Genomic DNA, 17,184 nt, shown 5'->3' with positions numbered 1-17,184 from the left:
CAGAAATATATGTATGTGTCCCATTGCCAATCCACCATGTACTTATATTTACTTTTTTAATTCGTTTGAGTGATGTTTGGCATTTATGTACATCTATACATTAAATCTTTAAAACAAACGTTTTCTTTTTCAAAGTCACAGTACCAAATTTTGTAACGCCCATCATTAAGACCTATTGCCCAAAAGTCAAACTCATTATCCTATTTTAGTTGTGTGTTTTCTTTTAAATACTTAGTATTCTTTTATATATAGATAGTAAAATTCTCAGTGCTCAAGATTACATATTTTATGGCAATAAAGAAAATATTAATGACCCATATCATGCACAATGACCCTTTAGACTCTGTCCAATATGTAATGTCACTCTTGCTAAATATTGATATAAAAACTTTGGAATACGTTTTTTTCAAGTTTCTGATTAGCAATTCTGAACACGTTACACTACCAATAAATCACTGAAAAAAGTTGTTTCTCAGTTTGTAAAAGATAAGAAGTCAAAGATATACATGTATGATTATTTTTATGATAGATTATGAGCAGAAAGATCATTAATGATATATAAAAACAATGTTGCGATTAGGTAAATTAAAAATAAACTTTAAAAACACTCATGATAATATTATATACATGTACATTATATACACACAATCGATGCAATAAAAGGATCTGCGTTATTATACATGTACATTATATACACACAATCGATGCAATAAAAGGATCTGCGTTATCTTAAACCATATATCCAGAATCACCAATTTCAAATGAATTCAATCTGAAATGTAACATTGCAAATCTGTATCTTTGAAAATATTTTGATCAGAAACTCTGATCTGAACTGACTTTCAATTTGAAAGCTATAATTAAAATTCTGGACCATCCAAGGTGTTTTGATTGATTTTTTTCTCTCTAAATCTTGGATAATCCATCATAAAACCTATCAGTGGTTCGGTCAGTTTTTGGTTTGACAGTTGTGTCATACATGTCGTCGCCTTCCGTTTCCAATTTCAATTTGTCATAGTTCGGATCTTTCTGCGACTCATCATCCACTTTCTTCTCATTGCCCACCTTATCATACGTTTGTCCATCACCGGGGACTTTTGGTGGAGGAACTTTGCGGCCCTTATTTATCCGTGCATACTCGTTATCAGGTTTTCCGACTGTAAAAGCATTAGCAGTAGAAACAGCTTCCGTCTCGTCATTGTTATCTACAGAAACATCATCAAGAGGGAGCGTTGCAAGCAGGTTATTGGAGTAATTCGGATTTAACGGTCTTTTCATTGGCTTTTGCTCTGTGGTTTGCTGGCCATTCTCGGTAGGAGGATTACCGTCGTTTTGCATAATATCATACATTCCAACATTCTCGCGTGACAGACGAGATTTCTCCGTTACTGGCCTGTTTCTTTCGTTCGCTCCTGCTTCCTCGTTTGAGCCTTTCATTAAAGAATTAGATTTCAATTGGTCATTCCTGAAAATGGTAAGGTATTAGGAATAAGAAAACTTCAAACAGTTTATGTTTCATTTATAGAATTGTGCTTGGAAGATATACCATGTTAGTATTTCATGTATGTAGAAGACGTATAAAACAATCTTAGTTTGCTTCACACTAGTGTTACATGATTCAATATTAAATTCAATAGGACACGCTTAAGCATATTCTCCAATTAATATACATGTAGTAATATTTCGCTTAATTTTACATTTTAATGATGAAGCTACAGGAATGTAGTTCTAGTTAGAAGGGAGGTAATTGTTATTGACTGAATGGAGATAATTGAAATGGTTTGAAAGGGTATAGTTGAAAGAAGTGGATAGAAGAGAGATAATTGTAATGAGTAAAAGGGAGATAATTGAAATAGTTGGAAGGGAAATAATTGTAAAGATACATGTAATTGTAATTTGTAAAAGGTGGAAACAGAAATTATTAGAAGAGAGATAATTGTAATGAGCAAACGGGAGATAATTGGAATAGTTAGAGGAAAGATATAAATGTAATGGGTGAAAGGTAAATAATCGACATGGTTAGTAGGGAGATCATTGTAATGGGCAAAATGGAGATAATTGAAATGTTTAAAAAGGAGATGATTGTTATGAGTAAAGGGGAGATAATTGTAATGGTTAGTAGGGAGATGGCATATGTAGAAGAGTGATACTTGACCTTTTCTTCCTTCTCCACCGTATTACAAGGAAAATCAGCAATATAGCTAGAGCAATGATCACCAGGGGAACAATGATATAAACTGGTACTGAAATTATAAAATATAGAATATTATAATAGAAAAAAAGAGAAGAATATATTTTAATGCTATGTAAATGCTATATATGAGCAGAATTCAAGAAAACGTCACGAATAAAAAATACATAAAAGGGAAAAAAGTATCATACAAAATTTATATATTAAACCTACTTTTCATATTGTTAAAAGAGACTACTAAATTATTACAATTTTGCATCTATTGATGAGACAAAGATAAACCAGTGCCTTAATTTCTGTAACAATTAACTGTAACAATGCCGTCAAACACCAGGAGAATATAAGGAATTTGACAGTTAAAGAAATCAGCTTGCAAAGGACGCCTCCTTCGGACAGTCACTTTGTACAATTTCTTCCGCACTGCAACCTTAACATAACCCAAGCCGTTTTTGGCGCCAACACAAAATCCCCGATCTGACCGACACATACGAAAGGTAAAAACCTGCATATCTCCCCCAGATAACTCTCGCCCTTCCCACGGTGCATTATTTTAACATAATTAAGAAATATTTGGTTCTTATCGTATCGAGATAATTACGTAAGTTCGACACTGATCCCTCGGCAACAGGTTCCGGTTCCGGTTCAGAAGTTACTTTTGTTTCCGCTTCCGGTTCAACTGAAAAAAGAAAGACTTTGGTAAAGTTTATATAGTCCTTAGAGCGATAGATGTATGTGCACAATCGATCTGTGGCAAATAGACACATTATGCTTTTGACAATTTAAGCAAGAATATTAGACGAAGCGTCAATAGATGAAAGTAAAAATAATCAAAATTTCATGAACTGCATAATCAATTACATGCAATCAATATCATCACAGAAATCTGCATTAGAAACATTACATATTTGTTGTAAAGTAGTACCTTCAGGAGTAGGGTCTAGCGTTGTTGTGGATGGCGTGGTTCCACCTTGAAATTAAATAAAATTATGTGATCAAAATTGAAACAAAAGGAATCTCCACAAATAGTTTAAACTCAAATAATCATAAAAATAGACATATTCTAATACTAAAAATTGTAAGATCGCCATTTTAAATACAATATCATCGTTCCTATACAACTGAATTCCAATTTTTCTTCTTTTAAATAAAGAATTCTTTGCTAGGAATCTTAATTATTTTGCTTAACGGAAAACTGACATATGTTGTAAATGATCACTTGAGTAGAACAACCGTGGAACACTGTGAAATATAAGCGTTAGTGGGCACTTGAGCAGAACAACCGTGAAACAAATTACTTGACGTAAGTGTGCACTTGAGTAGAACAACCGTGGAACACTGTGAAATATGACGTAAGTAGGCACTTCCGTAAAACAACCGTGAAACGAAATATGACGTAAGTGTGCACTTGAGGAGAACAACCACGGAAGAGTGTGAAATATGACGTAAGTTGGCACTTGAGTACAACAACCGTGGAAGACTGTGACATATGTCGCAAGTGAGAACTTGAGTAGAAAAGCAAAATATGTCATAAGTGGGCACTTGAGTAGAACAACCCTGGAAGACTGTGACATATGTCGTGAGTACTTATAAGCAAAATATGACGTAAGTGAGCACTTGAGTAGAACAGCCGAAGAAGACTGTGACATGTCGTTTGTGAGCACTTGAGAAGAACAGCCGTGACAGACTGTGACATATGCCGTAAGTGAGCATTTGAGTAGAACAGCAAAATATGTCGTAAGTGGGCACTTGAGTAGAACAGCAAAATATGTCGTAAGTGGGCACTTGAGTAGGACAGCCGTTGAAGATTTGACATATGTCGTAAGTGCAATAGCTTTCTTATATGAAACAAAATCCAATATCAGCGGCGGGATTCGATTTAGGTTCAGCGTTTTTTTACCACTTTGCCTGCCACGCAACCACCCTCCTGACACCAAATATGCAACAGACCTGACCTTGATATAACCAGTATTCTGGAGGAAGGTTGTAAGTGAACAATTAACTAAGTTTATAGCAAATGTATCCTTTAAAATCCTTATATCTCACTCACCAATTTGACACAGAAACCTTTTCGGCAAGTACGCCAAAGTAGAAAAATGCAATTTGAAGTAACTACTTTCCACTTTCATATAGGCAAACGTTAGTTGATCGTTTTTCCCTAGAATAAAAGAACACAAAGAAATCGTAAACGAAATTTATCATTCAGTATACAGAATATTTAGAGGTATACTGTTTTATAGCATAATTATAGTCCAACCTTATAGAAACAACATTTTCGTATAGATATTTCGAGCACAAATGTACATAAATGTTTGCAAAACATTTATTTCAAAAGAACGTATTTCATTATCGAATAATTTCTTAATCATATGCAGCAAAAAGAAAATAAAAAAACTGCTACATAGAAAATTAGTGTTGGGATTTCTAGCATATTGTTGACATAATTCACTTTTGTGAGGCAATGAAAAAAAATTGGCGAAGTCCAGCGGTTTCAGAGAAGGGGATGTATGTTGACGCATGACGACGGACGATGAACACCGCAGTATCCCACGCTTTTGACTAGTAATAAATAATCGCTACCCGAGTGGGTTAAAACCCTGTCAGGGGCCAGCCTTTGATTCCTTGAGCAAAAAACTTAACACTTACTGCTTAATACTGGTTGGTTCCAGGAACGGAACAGTATGTCTATTATTATTGCTTAATTATGGTTAGATGCAGGAGCGCATTGGACAGTGTTTCAATAAACTTATAGCTTCCAACTCATTCAAACTATAATAAATCATGCATCTAACTATAAACTAAAAAACCAACGGCAAGAAGTGTAACAATTATTAACAAGCTATTCAAGATGTGTGAAGTTCACATCAAGCTATTCAGAGGATCTTTATTTTCATTTTAAGTTTTATACTTACATTGGCGAGTCTTTGTTAGTTTGTTTGCTTTTATCATGCCGGTCCACATTGTGAGGTAAGTCCCATTGTCTGCTAACACTCCATTATGGGCATAAGTAAATAATTTCTGGCTATAGCAAAACCGGGTCATTTGTAGCCACGTAACTGTCCTCGAACCAATGTTTATCGGGTCACCAAAATCTGAAACGAATAATTTACGTACAACAACAAGAAAATACAATGTACACACAAAACTATATTGATATTAAGTTTGTGAACATGAAGAAGTGCTGTTGTTTTTTATTGTTGTTGTTTTTTTTTTTCAAACACTGATATTGACCTGTCTTCGAGTATTTGATTCAATTAAAGAGTCCATCCCGGCGTGCAAATATTGATATAATGTACGGTATGGATCGTGATATTTCGGGATCGAACGGAAAAAAATAGGTATTATTCGCTATGTTTCGTGGTTTGCAATATAACCATTAAGAGAAAGGTTCAAATAGCATTTTTTAAAAACATGTAGATTAGATATTCCATGAACGAAATGGTCGACAATAAAATTTCTAAAAGAATAATCGATTGCTCTTTTTGTTTAGGAACTCTGGATTTCTTGTAAAAGTCTACATCGTGTCGCCTTTGGCTCGAATGCCAGTGATTCTTATGAGAATGCTTCAAGAAGTCTGGTGCGTCTCTCATGGAAATCATCGTTTCGGACCCAACGGATAGTGATTTCACTGAACTTCATTCGAATATAATTATCAGTAACGAGTATGCATTGGTCAACGAGGATGCTTGTAAATATGCATTAAGTGATACATGGAGCCACGTTATTTGAAAATCACGTGACCCCAATCAGAATCATGTGACTTTTCCATTATATAAATATAAGAAAATAATGTTTAATGAAAACATCTACAAGTTCGCATTGACTGGAGTTTTTGTTATAATCTTTTTAATAAACAATGTCTTACTATCTTGGCAGCCAATCCGCTTAGAGATAGAGCACAATTTTGTATAATATGTGTTCACATTTTTATCATAGATGATACAGTTTCCGCTAAGCATTTTGTTGTAGTCTTGAACTTCTGAGGCCGTAATGTTTTCAGCTGAAATTCGTAAAATTAGATAACTTCATTCTTAAATGTTCTATATGGACGTTTTGCTCCTCAAAGGACAGTATGGTAAGCCACGGTAGTGTCACTAAATTTGCCAAAAATATTCGATTTCTGAGTTGATCAGAATTAATTATGATTGTGTTGTATGGAGGACGTATGGCTGCAAAATATTGAGGACACATGGCTGGGAATATTGAGAACACATGACTGGCATATTGAGAACACATGGCTGTGGCATATTGTGGACACATGGCTGTGGCAATTGGTTCGAACACACAATTTTTATATTATATACTTTCCATTCAAATAGATCATAATATCATCTATGAAATCCGGTAGGAATTCTTATAAAATTGAACAACTAACGTGTTGATCGTTTTTGCTAATAGGTCAGGTTACCTAAACCAACCGTTATATTGCTTTTTATTAAATAGAATATTGATGAACACGTTTGGCAAGGCAAGGGGGGAGGGGGCGGGGGCAGTAACTATTGAAAACAATCGAGAACTATCTAATTTAGTTTGTGACTAATTAAATTAAAAACGCGGGACTTTGTATATTCTCCTTACTGTTTAACGACATTTCAAAGCCATGGGTTGTAAAGTATGTTACATCACAATAACTGTTGCGTGCCCTTTTTAGAAATTATATGCAAAAATAAATATATATCAAACCCAGTGTCCCGAGTTGAATTTTGTATATTTGATTTATGTATAATCTCTATTGGACTTTCATGATATAAAATATTTAAAGAAGTGTGATAGTTTACCTTGTTTATAAATAGAAACAAAATTCTTGCCACCACAAACGGCTTGGTTACTTATACCAGAGCAGGCCATGGTGCATTCAGTTTCAAATATGCTCTCCATAAGTAACTTCCGGAGGCAAAAACACCTCGTGTCCTATCGGAAAGAAAATGGTGAAACAGATCAAACGTTAGCAGTGTTGCTACTTGTGGATGATTTAAATAAGTAAAATAAAGAAAATGATTCTTGATTTAAATAAAGAAAATAAAGAAAATGATTCTCGATGTTTCTAACAAACAATTTAACAAAAAGTTTTTGTTGTTGTTTTTAATATATGTATATTGCAATAATAACAAGTTTGAACAAGGTCAAATCAATGCGACTTGCACCTCTGGATGATAAAGAATTTTGATTGATAATAAATTGAAAGTTTTCACTTTACCATCAAACCAATGTACCCAACTTCACGGCATGCTGAGAAGCACCGACCCGGGTCAGCTCCGGTTTCGAAGTATCTGGCAAGATCTGGTTCCTTGCTTATGTCAAACGCCATGCAACCTGAAACAAGTTGTAAACGTATGGCAGGATGGGGAAAATAAGTACAATTCTTATACAGTTTTCTAAGTTTATAACAAGTATTTCGGCAACAACAGTGTCTAGTGAGTTAATAATACTGGATAGAAATACACACCAACTTACAAGTTTGGATAACAATGTCGTTTGTAAGATGTTTACTGTATTTGAACTTTGGCGGTTTTACAACTTTATTTCTATTACTTGGAGGTCAAGACCGAAGTGACAACATTGGTTGGATTCCGACTTTTATAAGGTTCGATGTTTGAATTCCACCAATGAAACAACAGAAATCCGGAAATCGTCCAATAGACAGACGGCCGGATTTCTGAATCTGAAATCTTGGATTTCAATGTCGGCCATATTGAAATCTCATATAAAATCTACATACGAAAATCATTAATATACAAAAACATGTAGTGAATACTTAAGGATTTCTGACCTTAATCAATCATAAACTTTACATTAATTACGTTTTTGAATTGAATTTGACTGAAATTGATATTGACAATAAGAAATCTTCAATATAAAATATGAAGTGACAGATTTCAAAGATGTCTCTCATTGGACGTCTGCTACACAGAAAATGTAAAGAGAAAATCAGTTTATACAATAAAGTAAGTTTAACATTTCTATCAGCTTAAATTGCAAAGTCAATTAGTGTCAATACAGTGTTCCTTCAGATCAATCCGGTAAGTGAATCTTTATCTTGTAGAAGTCAACAATATATGAAGCTATAGGATTTCACCATGTCACTTGGATTTCATTATAAGTTCTGTTGTAAGTACATTTCAGAATTATGCTAGAATGTCAGATCCTTACAAAGTACATGTATAAAGGTAGAATTGAAAACAATACATGTACCTGGTGACTTACGTACTGTTACTAAAGATCGACACTAACGGCGCGGCAATTGATATAAACAAGAGCTTTCGGTTGGACAGCAACGCTCGACTATTCTTAGTGCTTCATAGTAAAAAAGGCCTTGATAATGTAAAATATTCTAAGTTAACAAAAGGGCAAAAATTTTCTTTAAATCCATGTTTCAGTTACAGTCATTGGAGAGAGTCCTATTATGCTCTCAAAGAAAAGTATAAAATTTAAACTTGTTTCAAAGCCATATGTCATTGGACTTTGAAAATATTTGAGGTATTACAAAAACTTTTAACGAAAATTACGAATTTTAACGAAAAAGATAATTGTTCTGTCAAAATGCTTTAATATACAGTTACCTCCTCCTGTCTACAGGTTGGGGTCATGATGGTGAACAAATGTGAAAATTTTCAATGTCATATGTAAATGTTCTTTGAAAATATTTGAGGTATTACAAAACTTTAACGTAAATTCTAAGTCGAAAAAGGGGCATAATTCTGTTAAAATGCTTGATACAGTTACCTCCTCCTGTCTACAGGTTGGGGTCATGATTGTGAACAAGTGTGGAAAGTTTCAATGCCATATGTCAATGTTCTTTGAAAATATTTGAGGTATTAGAAAACTTTAACGTAAATTCTAAGTCATAAAGGGGCATAATTCTGTCAAAATACTTGATACAGTTACCTCCTCCTGTTTGCAGGTTGGAGTCATGATGGTGAGCAAGTGTGCAGTTTCAAAGCTATAATATTATGTCAATAGACTTTGAAAATATTTGAGGTATAACCTCTATGTAGAAAAAGGGGCATAATTCTGTCAAAATGCTTGATAGAGTGACCTCCTCCTGTCTACAGGTTAGGGTCATGATGGTAAACAAGTGTGAAAATTTTCAAAGTCATATGTAAATGGACTTTGAAAATATTTGAGGTGTTACAAAAACTTTAACATAAGTGGAACCTTACGCCGACGCAAACACTGACGCCGACGCTCGGGTGACTACATAAGGTCTACTTATTCTTATCGAATAGTCGGGCTAAAACTTATATCAGGGAAGATAAGTGTTACTCTTTTAAATGCTATAAGCATTTAAACTATGGAAACAAACGTTTAATAATGAGGCTTATTATTACACATGTATGGAAGTGTATAAGGGGCACTTTGGGACGTCAAATGACACCTGCTCCATTTTGCGTTTTTACCACCAAGTTTGGTCTTTTCGATATAAATATGTACATGCCATGTTTGTTATTATGTAACATTTGTCATTTAGGGCATTCAATAAATGCCCTATTTCATTCAACCTATGTGTTGTGTTTTACCTCATACCAAACAAGTTAGTCTTGCCAGTTATATTCGCTTGATCTGGTAGATACATAAAAGAAAATACTAGTATGAGTCTTCATTAGATGATTTTATAGGCGCCTAATGAATGCCTCTTTCTTCTTGTTTCAAAGGAGAAAATTTGGCGAGTAAAATAAATTTATCAACAGAAATTTACACCATATGAAGTGTCAAGGTAAATGAGTGTCAGATTATTTGAATATCGACCCTGTCCGGAAACTTTTTGACAATACCTCGTATAGAATGTCTGATGTGGTGTTTTGAATTATTGATGTAATATTTAATCATATTGTGCCACTGGAAACAAACACAATGTGTTTGCTTTTAAATCTATTTTTATCTTGTCTATAAAATGATTGAAAACAAATCAATTGTCGTTATAATTTTAGTCGGCTTCGGCGACAATAATTCAGTTTTATTTGCCTATCAATTATTGACGGAAACCGACTTTCAAGTGGGTAATATAAACTGGTAACTTGTCATTGAATTTTAGGTTCTGAAATCTAAATGATTAAATTCTGTTTTATAACTATTGCGTACTTTTACATGCGCGTGTATTTCCAGGATTGATGTGTTATGTGAAACGCTTGAATATCAAATTTTGATATAAATGCAACATCGCAATTGTTTCGGAATGTCGTGTCGGTTTATAGACACTGCTTGACGACAAAATTTCAATTAAGATTTTAAAAAATTCATTTTTAAAAAATAATGAAGTACATTTTAAGTTGTGTTGGGCTTGCACTGTGTCTTGTGAATCTTATATTTAGCGCATGCGCGTTGACGATAAATCTATGGCAAGTTTATGATGACTCAACAACGACAATTAAAACAGGTTTATTTGAAGTATGCGTGGCAAAGCGCGGGATTTCTGAATCATGCAGAGTCTTGGACGATTTTGGTAAGTTTTACATTTGGATTTTGTTCTTCATTGAAAATAAACCCTTTTATCACGCGCCCTATTGCTATTCAAAATTGGCATATGTACATGTTTTCATTTCTCACGCATGCGCAATCGGCTTAGGACAAAAAAGATGAAGTTCGTAGACAACTGCACGTTTACAAATTAAATTTAGCTTGTAACAAAAATGAAAGCAAAAGATTCTTTATAGTGTTGCAACCAAGGCTGCCTTAAAAAGATGTAGAAAACATAACGATTTTTTTTAATTTCACCCTTTTTATTCCGTCATACATAGTAACATAACTCAGATCTTTTTTCATAGAATTTATATAAAAAAAGAAACGACTAAAAAATATCATGTCGAACAAAATAAGGAAAAAAAATATCGCATTTGAAGTTGAATTTACTTTAAAAATACATCATAGGTCTGATTGGTATCGATGTATGAATAGCCAAAGAAGTATTCTTTTAATAATTTTCAAATGCTTGAGCACAACATCTTAGATTTTAATATAGCCTGGAATTCGGTCCGTGTCTTCACAGGAATCTTGAATCTCGATTTTACCTTTTGCCCTTCGCTAAATGTGCATGCGCAAAACATTACTTCCGTTCCTATGGAATAATCAACCAAACAAACAAAAAGAGGGATCGGTGACGTTAAACATCACTGAGTAAGTTTTATACATGCTATTTATTCTTATTATTATTATTATTATTATTATTATTAATGCTATCAAATTGTGCAATTTTGTTTTAGTTGAAGATGAAAGACAAGCAGATCTAAAGGTCGTGCGGTATACAATTTATATCGCAATTGCATTTCTAATTAGTTCGTTCGTCTGTGCCGTCTTGAGTGTTACTACCATGAAAAATAAGAAAAGATTTGGCTATATGGCAAGTTGTTTTGCTTTCTTCGCAGGTAAGAGATTATTCTTTAGAAATAAAATCTAACAATTCAGTTGTAATATCTCATATTGTGGTGTTTCACTAGTAATATGTGTTTTGAGTACATTGGCATAAGCCATGGTAACCAAAGAACCGTGACGCATGTCTTTGTACTATGCACATGAATTGCTAACGGTCCTTGAGCCATCGGCAATGTGAAAAAGCCCTAAAAAATATGATAACATTCAATTACCGTTGGTATTGTGGAATATTGGCGATTAATATTCATAAATAGACAAAATTGCATGAGTTGATAAAAACTTAATTTCAAGAAATGTTTAAGGGTGGCGCTTAGCACGAAGTATATTTTGCCAAAGCAATGCAACACTGTTAAAAAGATATTGTCTAAAAATGATATAATGAATCTCCCACGCACCACACCGGCGAAAACCAATTAAAGAATGCGCATTCATGGTCGAAGTTTCAAAACGCAAATCAAATACTGTAGATCAAAGACCCTATTTTTGCAAATTTGACATTCTACATCAAAGAATTTTTTATAAGTCGACGACCAATGGGACCTTTGCCCTAAAACTTCACATGTGCATTGGTCTTGGCCAGTAAATGACCACAATTGATTTTGAGGTCAAGGGCTGTGAGGTCAAATCAAATTGCCTTGTCTGTAAAAACGGTTTCCGACCAATAACTCATCAACCCGTTGATCATTGGCCCTCAACTTTACAGCTGCATTGGCCTCGGCCAAAAAATGACACTTATAGATTTTGGGAGCAGGGGTCTAAAGGTCAAGGTCATATTCACCTTGTTTTGTACCATATAGCATTAGAAATGACTATACAGGTGTTGTAAACCTACTATTTTTAAAATATAAGTGTGTACTTTTTTATCATTCATAAAAGAAAACCTTACATAATCATTTTCTCTGTGACTTTCATAATTGTCACTTACTCTTACTTCCCATTAAAGGTACAAGCGAGGGGGGCCTATGTGACATTTTGACATTCTTGTTTTCATTAAAGACTTGTACCATTTTCAAACTACAGATGCATTAAATTTATTAATTTATACCTTGTTAATTGGTAAAACATGTTTACGGTGTTATTTCATGTTCAAAAACAGTTAGGATATCTAACATGTATATGATTTGAACTTGTAATTATTCGTCAAACTTTGACGAGTCCTTTTCCTCAGGGACATTTTAGAAAAATGTTTGTAAAGTTTTAATCTCATTTCGAATTGAAGTTTTGAAGCAAATTTGAATTTAACAATAGCTATAAACACTTCCACAAGCGTTTATTCGGAAACAGTCTCGCGTGTGGGCTCTTATGCATAATTCAGTCTACTTATTATTCACCGTGTATATCCGATGATTTTTAGAAAAAGAAAGCACAGTATTCTCTACGATAAAGGGTGTTACTTTTCTTTCAAGATTAATCAGACATTTTTTTTTTCATATCAAACATTAACATCTGCGAAATCTAGACCTTGTTATATATCATACGTTGTCATGGGTCGGACCTTTCAACTGCATTTGAAACGCCTCACTGATCACCAGAATAAAGTCCTAATCCAAAAGGACCGAAATGTTTGATTTCTGCAAATGTTACAAATTTTGGTAAGGTGCACGTATAAGCAGGGTTTTTATTTGTACAATACAATTACATCTCTTTTCACAGCATACTATCTACCTACTTATTAAAACACGGTTGAAAATGTATTTTGAAAAGTTTACATGGCTTCAGTTAGACGAAATCTTTTTTAAATGATTTATGTCAATTAGTTAGACATTCGTTTATTTCAGGTGTTTCCCTTTTCATTGCCTTTGCCTATTATGCATGGACGCTCCATAAGCACGAATATGACTATCACATGACATTTGGCTTGACGGTGATTGGATGGATTTTTTCATGGGCGGCAAGCGTTTTATTTTTCAGTGAAAAGTATCTTATGAAAAATTGACTACATCAAATATATGTGATAGAAGTGTTGGAATTGTTTGGCAATATGAACCCGGGATATTTGAGGATTCAATGACCCTTTAAATCGGAAATAATCCAATTCCGAAGTAAATTATATGGATATTAATACATGTATATGGTACAGTGGTACTTTAATATGTACATATAACTTAAAACTACTAGCATAACACTTAAATCAATGACAAGGTGTTAGGTACATGCATATGTACATGTTATTTCAAGAAAATAAAATAAAATCTTAAATAAAAAAGAATGCTTGGCCGAGGAGTCTAGTTTTGCAACGTCTCAATTACAATTCCACAGTTCTTTCTAATCTGGCACCGGACCGTCATCAAGAACTATTTTATCATTAAAAACCGGTGCATAAATAAATAAAAGTCAATTACGGGAACTTACGGAAAAAACATAAGTCTCATGTCAATATTGCCAAGCAATTTATATAGGAAATATAATTGTTTTTGTTTTATTTCAAAAAGCATGCACGACAATTAAATACGACTCCTTACATGTATGATGATAATTATATAGGACATGCTCTAACACTTGCACCTTGTATTGAATATCGATGTTATTCGTTATGATTATTTTGTTGGGTTTTACGCGAGTTATTTTTTGTCCTTGGTTTTACGTCGCAACAGCACTGTGAATGTCTTATGTTGACAATGCTCCAGCTTTACTGGTTAATGAATATCTCAGTTGCCCCTCCGTACATAATGTTAGGCATGAGCGCGCACCTGAGTAGAACCACCAACATTCACTATAATATTATGATTTATGATAAAAAAAAAGTAATCAATAATGACCTATTTGTATTAAACCGTCGTAGAAACCAACACTTTAACTGATAAACAAAATGATAATAACACAGTAAAAGCAAATGTTATGTTTCCATTTCGTTATTTTATGTAAATAGAAATATTTTATAATACAGCCAACATACGTTTTGCATAATTCAACAGCTTTAAGGGAATTTGTAGTGTTTATGGCCGATCAGTCGTGACAATTTCTCATTACAATAAAGATTATTCAATACCCTTAGGAAGGACGTAACTTAAAAAATACTTATCAACATGTTTACATCTCAATGGGTGAATGAAGTGTCATTGCACTAGCCAGTATTGTCAGACTTTTTGACATAATTATGTACCGCATTTTGTTTTGTAAAAATCATATCATATTCGAAAGATTGAGCTATTAAAATAAATATAAAGGACACATTTATTTTGCTAAAACTAAACATAATTGTTTTTGCAAACTTTTATCATTCTCATACCTACGGATTGTAGAATAACAGGCTCTAAACTATACCCCACCCAGGCCTCATCTCCTTCTCGCATTCTGATTGGTGCATTTGATACCTCCGCAATCATCTCTCCGCCAATGAAGTTGATCCTGGGCGTGGCTAACGTGCACTCAGTTGATGCCATTCTCCATGTAGCAGTTTCGTTGCCAAGTATATACGTCATATCACCTGTAAATGCATTCAGGAACATTTGAGACGCGTCATGACAAAACCAACATAGTGCGTTTGCGACCAGCATGGATCCAGACCAGCCTGCGCATCCGCGCAGTCTGATCAGGATCCATGCTGTTCGCTATCAGTTTCTCTACATGTTATATGGTTGGTAAGCGAACAGCATCGATCCTGATCAGACTGCGTGGATGCGCAGGCCAGTCTGGATCCATGCTGGTCGCAAACACATTATGTTGGTTTTGTCGTGACGCGCCTCATGTATTCATCTTCAAATTGGATTAACGAAATGAAATAAAATTCTTTTCATCATTATTCTAAATATCCTTCTAATGAATAATGAAAAACGATAAATAAATAGTCTTCTAAATAAGATAAAAATAAAAACAAACATAACGCGATAACACATGAATAATTTAATCTTATATCTCCAATAATTATTCTCTTGCTCGTCCATAAGAGACTTCATGCGTAATATTTTCTTGATTTTTAAATTATTTGTTAGTTGGATCAAGAGTCACAACGACACGTTATTAATCATGTGGTAATTTTCTAGCTTTAATGTGAATGAATACTTCGGGTGCATTTCCGTGCATTTTTTTCAGTCACGAGTGGGCACCTGAGTAGAACCACCGACCTTCCTTAAGTTTACTTGTTAGCTTCTTCACATTCGGACTTACAGCCGTGTGCGACGAGTGATTTGAAGTCGGCGACAGTAACCACTCCGCCACAGTTATATGGAATAAGAACTCACATCAAGCCATATAAACACATGCTACTGGATACTTATTATTACAAATAAATAGATATAAACACTTGTTTTACTGTTTTATTAATCTCAGATTATCTATTAACCCTTAGCTTGCTAGCGGCAACTGATTCTACCAATGGAGACCAAGATAAGCCGGCACGTTCGTGTCATGTGATCATGCTCTGTGCCATGTGATCATGCTCTGTGCCATGTGATCATGCTCTGCATTGTTCGCTTTTCGGTAAATTCTTAATATAATTTGAAAGTTTCCCTAAAATCTACATTGTCTTGAATATTTCTGGAACCTATCGACGCATCTGAATGACGCTATAAAACTTTATTAATGATAAGACTTTAGTGTATACAATAGGTTCCGTAACTCTCCCCCTTATATTGAAAAACAAATTGTACTCATTTTAAAATACATTTAGAATATATTGAAAATTTGTCATTCTTTAGATTGTTTTCTTCCAGTTACTTTTAACTTGTAAAAACCTGTATTTAAGTCTTAGTGATCAAACAGCAGTTTGTTGTCTGTATTGAAAGACCGACATATTTATTTGTTTACGGTATAAAATTACATCCATTTGTAATATATTTTAGTTCTTGATTATATTTTTTATTAAACATACTCATATTTATTATTAACAACAATATATTGATTTCAGCTAACTTGTTGTTTATAGTTTAAAAGTTAGTTCTATTTAGTGTGACAATGCCCTTTAATTCCGGTAGAGTAGTTTTATTGGTTGGCAACATTCTTGTTTTATCTACAACTGTATCTGTTTTCATTTTTGTGATAAATGATTAAAATGTAACATTGTGACAAAAACATTTTTAAATTAGATTTAGCCTATCGTTTGACATAAATTGACATGAATTAAAAAACGGTATACATACATGTAATTATTGGCTCCACTTACCTTTTAATCCATTCAAATGGAGAAGGAATACCACAATAACGAATACGCGAATCATGGTCTCTCAAAATATTCTCTTCTTTATTAATTTCAGAATATTCTCTTAACAAATTTCAGAATATTCTCTTATTTATCAATTTCAGAATATTTTCTTATTTATTTATTTATTTATCTATTTTCCACTCTGTATCCAAACCCAGCTACGAAAATATTGATTTCGTAAAAAAAAATCACCTTTAACGCAACATTCATCTGAATATGAGCCGCGTCATGACAAAACCAACATAATGGGTTTGCGACCAGCATGGATCCAGACCAGCCTGCGCATCCGCGCAGTCTGGTCAGAACCCATGCTGTTCGCTATCAGTTCCTCTACTTTTTAAAGCGTTAGTAAACGAACAGCATGAATCCTGATCAGACTGCGCGGATGCGCAGGCTGGTCTGGATCCATGCTGGTCGCAAAACCATTATGTTGGTTTTGTCGTGACACGGCTCATATATAATAATATTCATTTAATCATTTCCTTGGGTC

The 17,184-nt window shown here is 33.9% G+C and overlaps 2 protein-coding genes across 2 annotated transcripts; one reads left to right on the top strand and one right to left on the bottom strand.

Moving 5' to 3' along the window:
- Positions 1-520: 520 nt before the first annotated feature.
- Positions 521-16,839, bottom strand: LOC132718437 (uncharacterized). Its single transcript, XM_060702137.1, has 11 exons — positions 16,656-16,839; positions 14,784-14,981; positions 7,386-7,501; positions 6,967-7,099; positions 6,054-6,188; positions 5,101-5,280; positions 4,239-4,346; positions 3,114-3,158; positions 2,790-2,867; positions 2,156-2,243; positions 521-1,465 (listed from the first exon to the last, which is right to left on the bottom strand). Exons 1-11 carry the CDS (start codon positions 16,708-16,710, stop codon positions 907-909), a joined length of 1,695 nt encoding a protein of 564 aa, XP_060558120.1. The 5' UTR covers positions 16,711-16,839; the 3' UTR covers positions 521-906.
- LOC132718436 (uncharacterized) lies at positions 10,133-14,713 on the top strand. Its single transcript, XM_060702135.1, has 3 exons — positions 10,133-10,628; positions 11,386-11,547; positions 13,333-14,713. The coding sequence occupies exons 1-3, from the start codon at positions 10,439-10,441 to the stop codon at positions 13,488-13,490; spliced, it is 510 nt and encodes a 169-aa protein (XP_060558118.1). The 5' UTR covers positions 10,133-10,438; the 3' UTR covers positions 13,491-14,713.
- Positions 16,840-17,184: the final 345 nt, after the last annotated feature.

Source organism: Ruditapes philippinarum, unplaced genomic scaffold (assembly GCF_026571515.1).
Source record: "Ruditapes philippinarum isolate M1 unplaced genomic scaffold, ASM2657151v2 ctg341_1_1_1_1, whole genome shotgun sequence".
In the NCBI taxonomy this organism is placed as follows: domain Eukaryota; kingdom Metazoa; phylum Mollusca; class Bivalvia; order Venerida; family Veneridae; genus Ruditapes; species Ruditapes philippinarum.
This window is presented reverse-complemented; position numbering and strand designations above follow the sequence as displayed.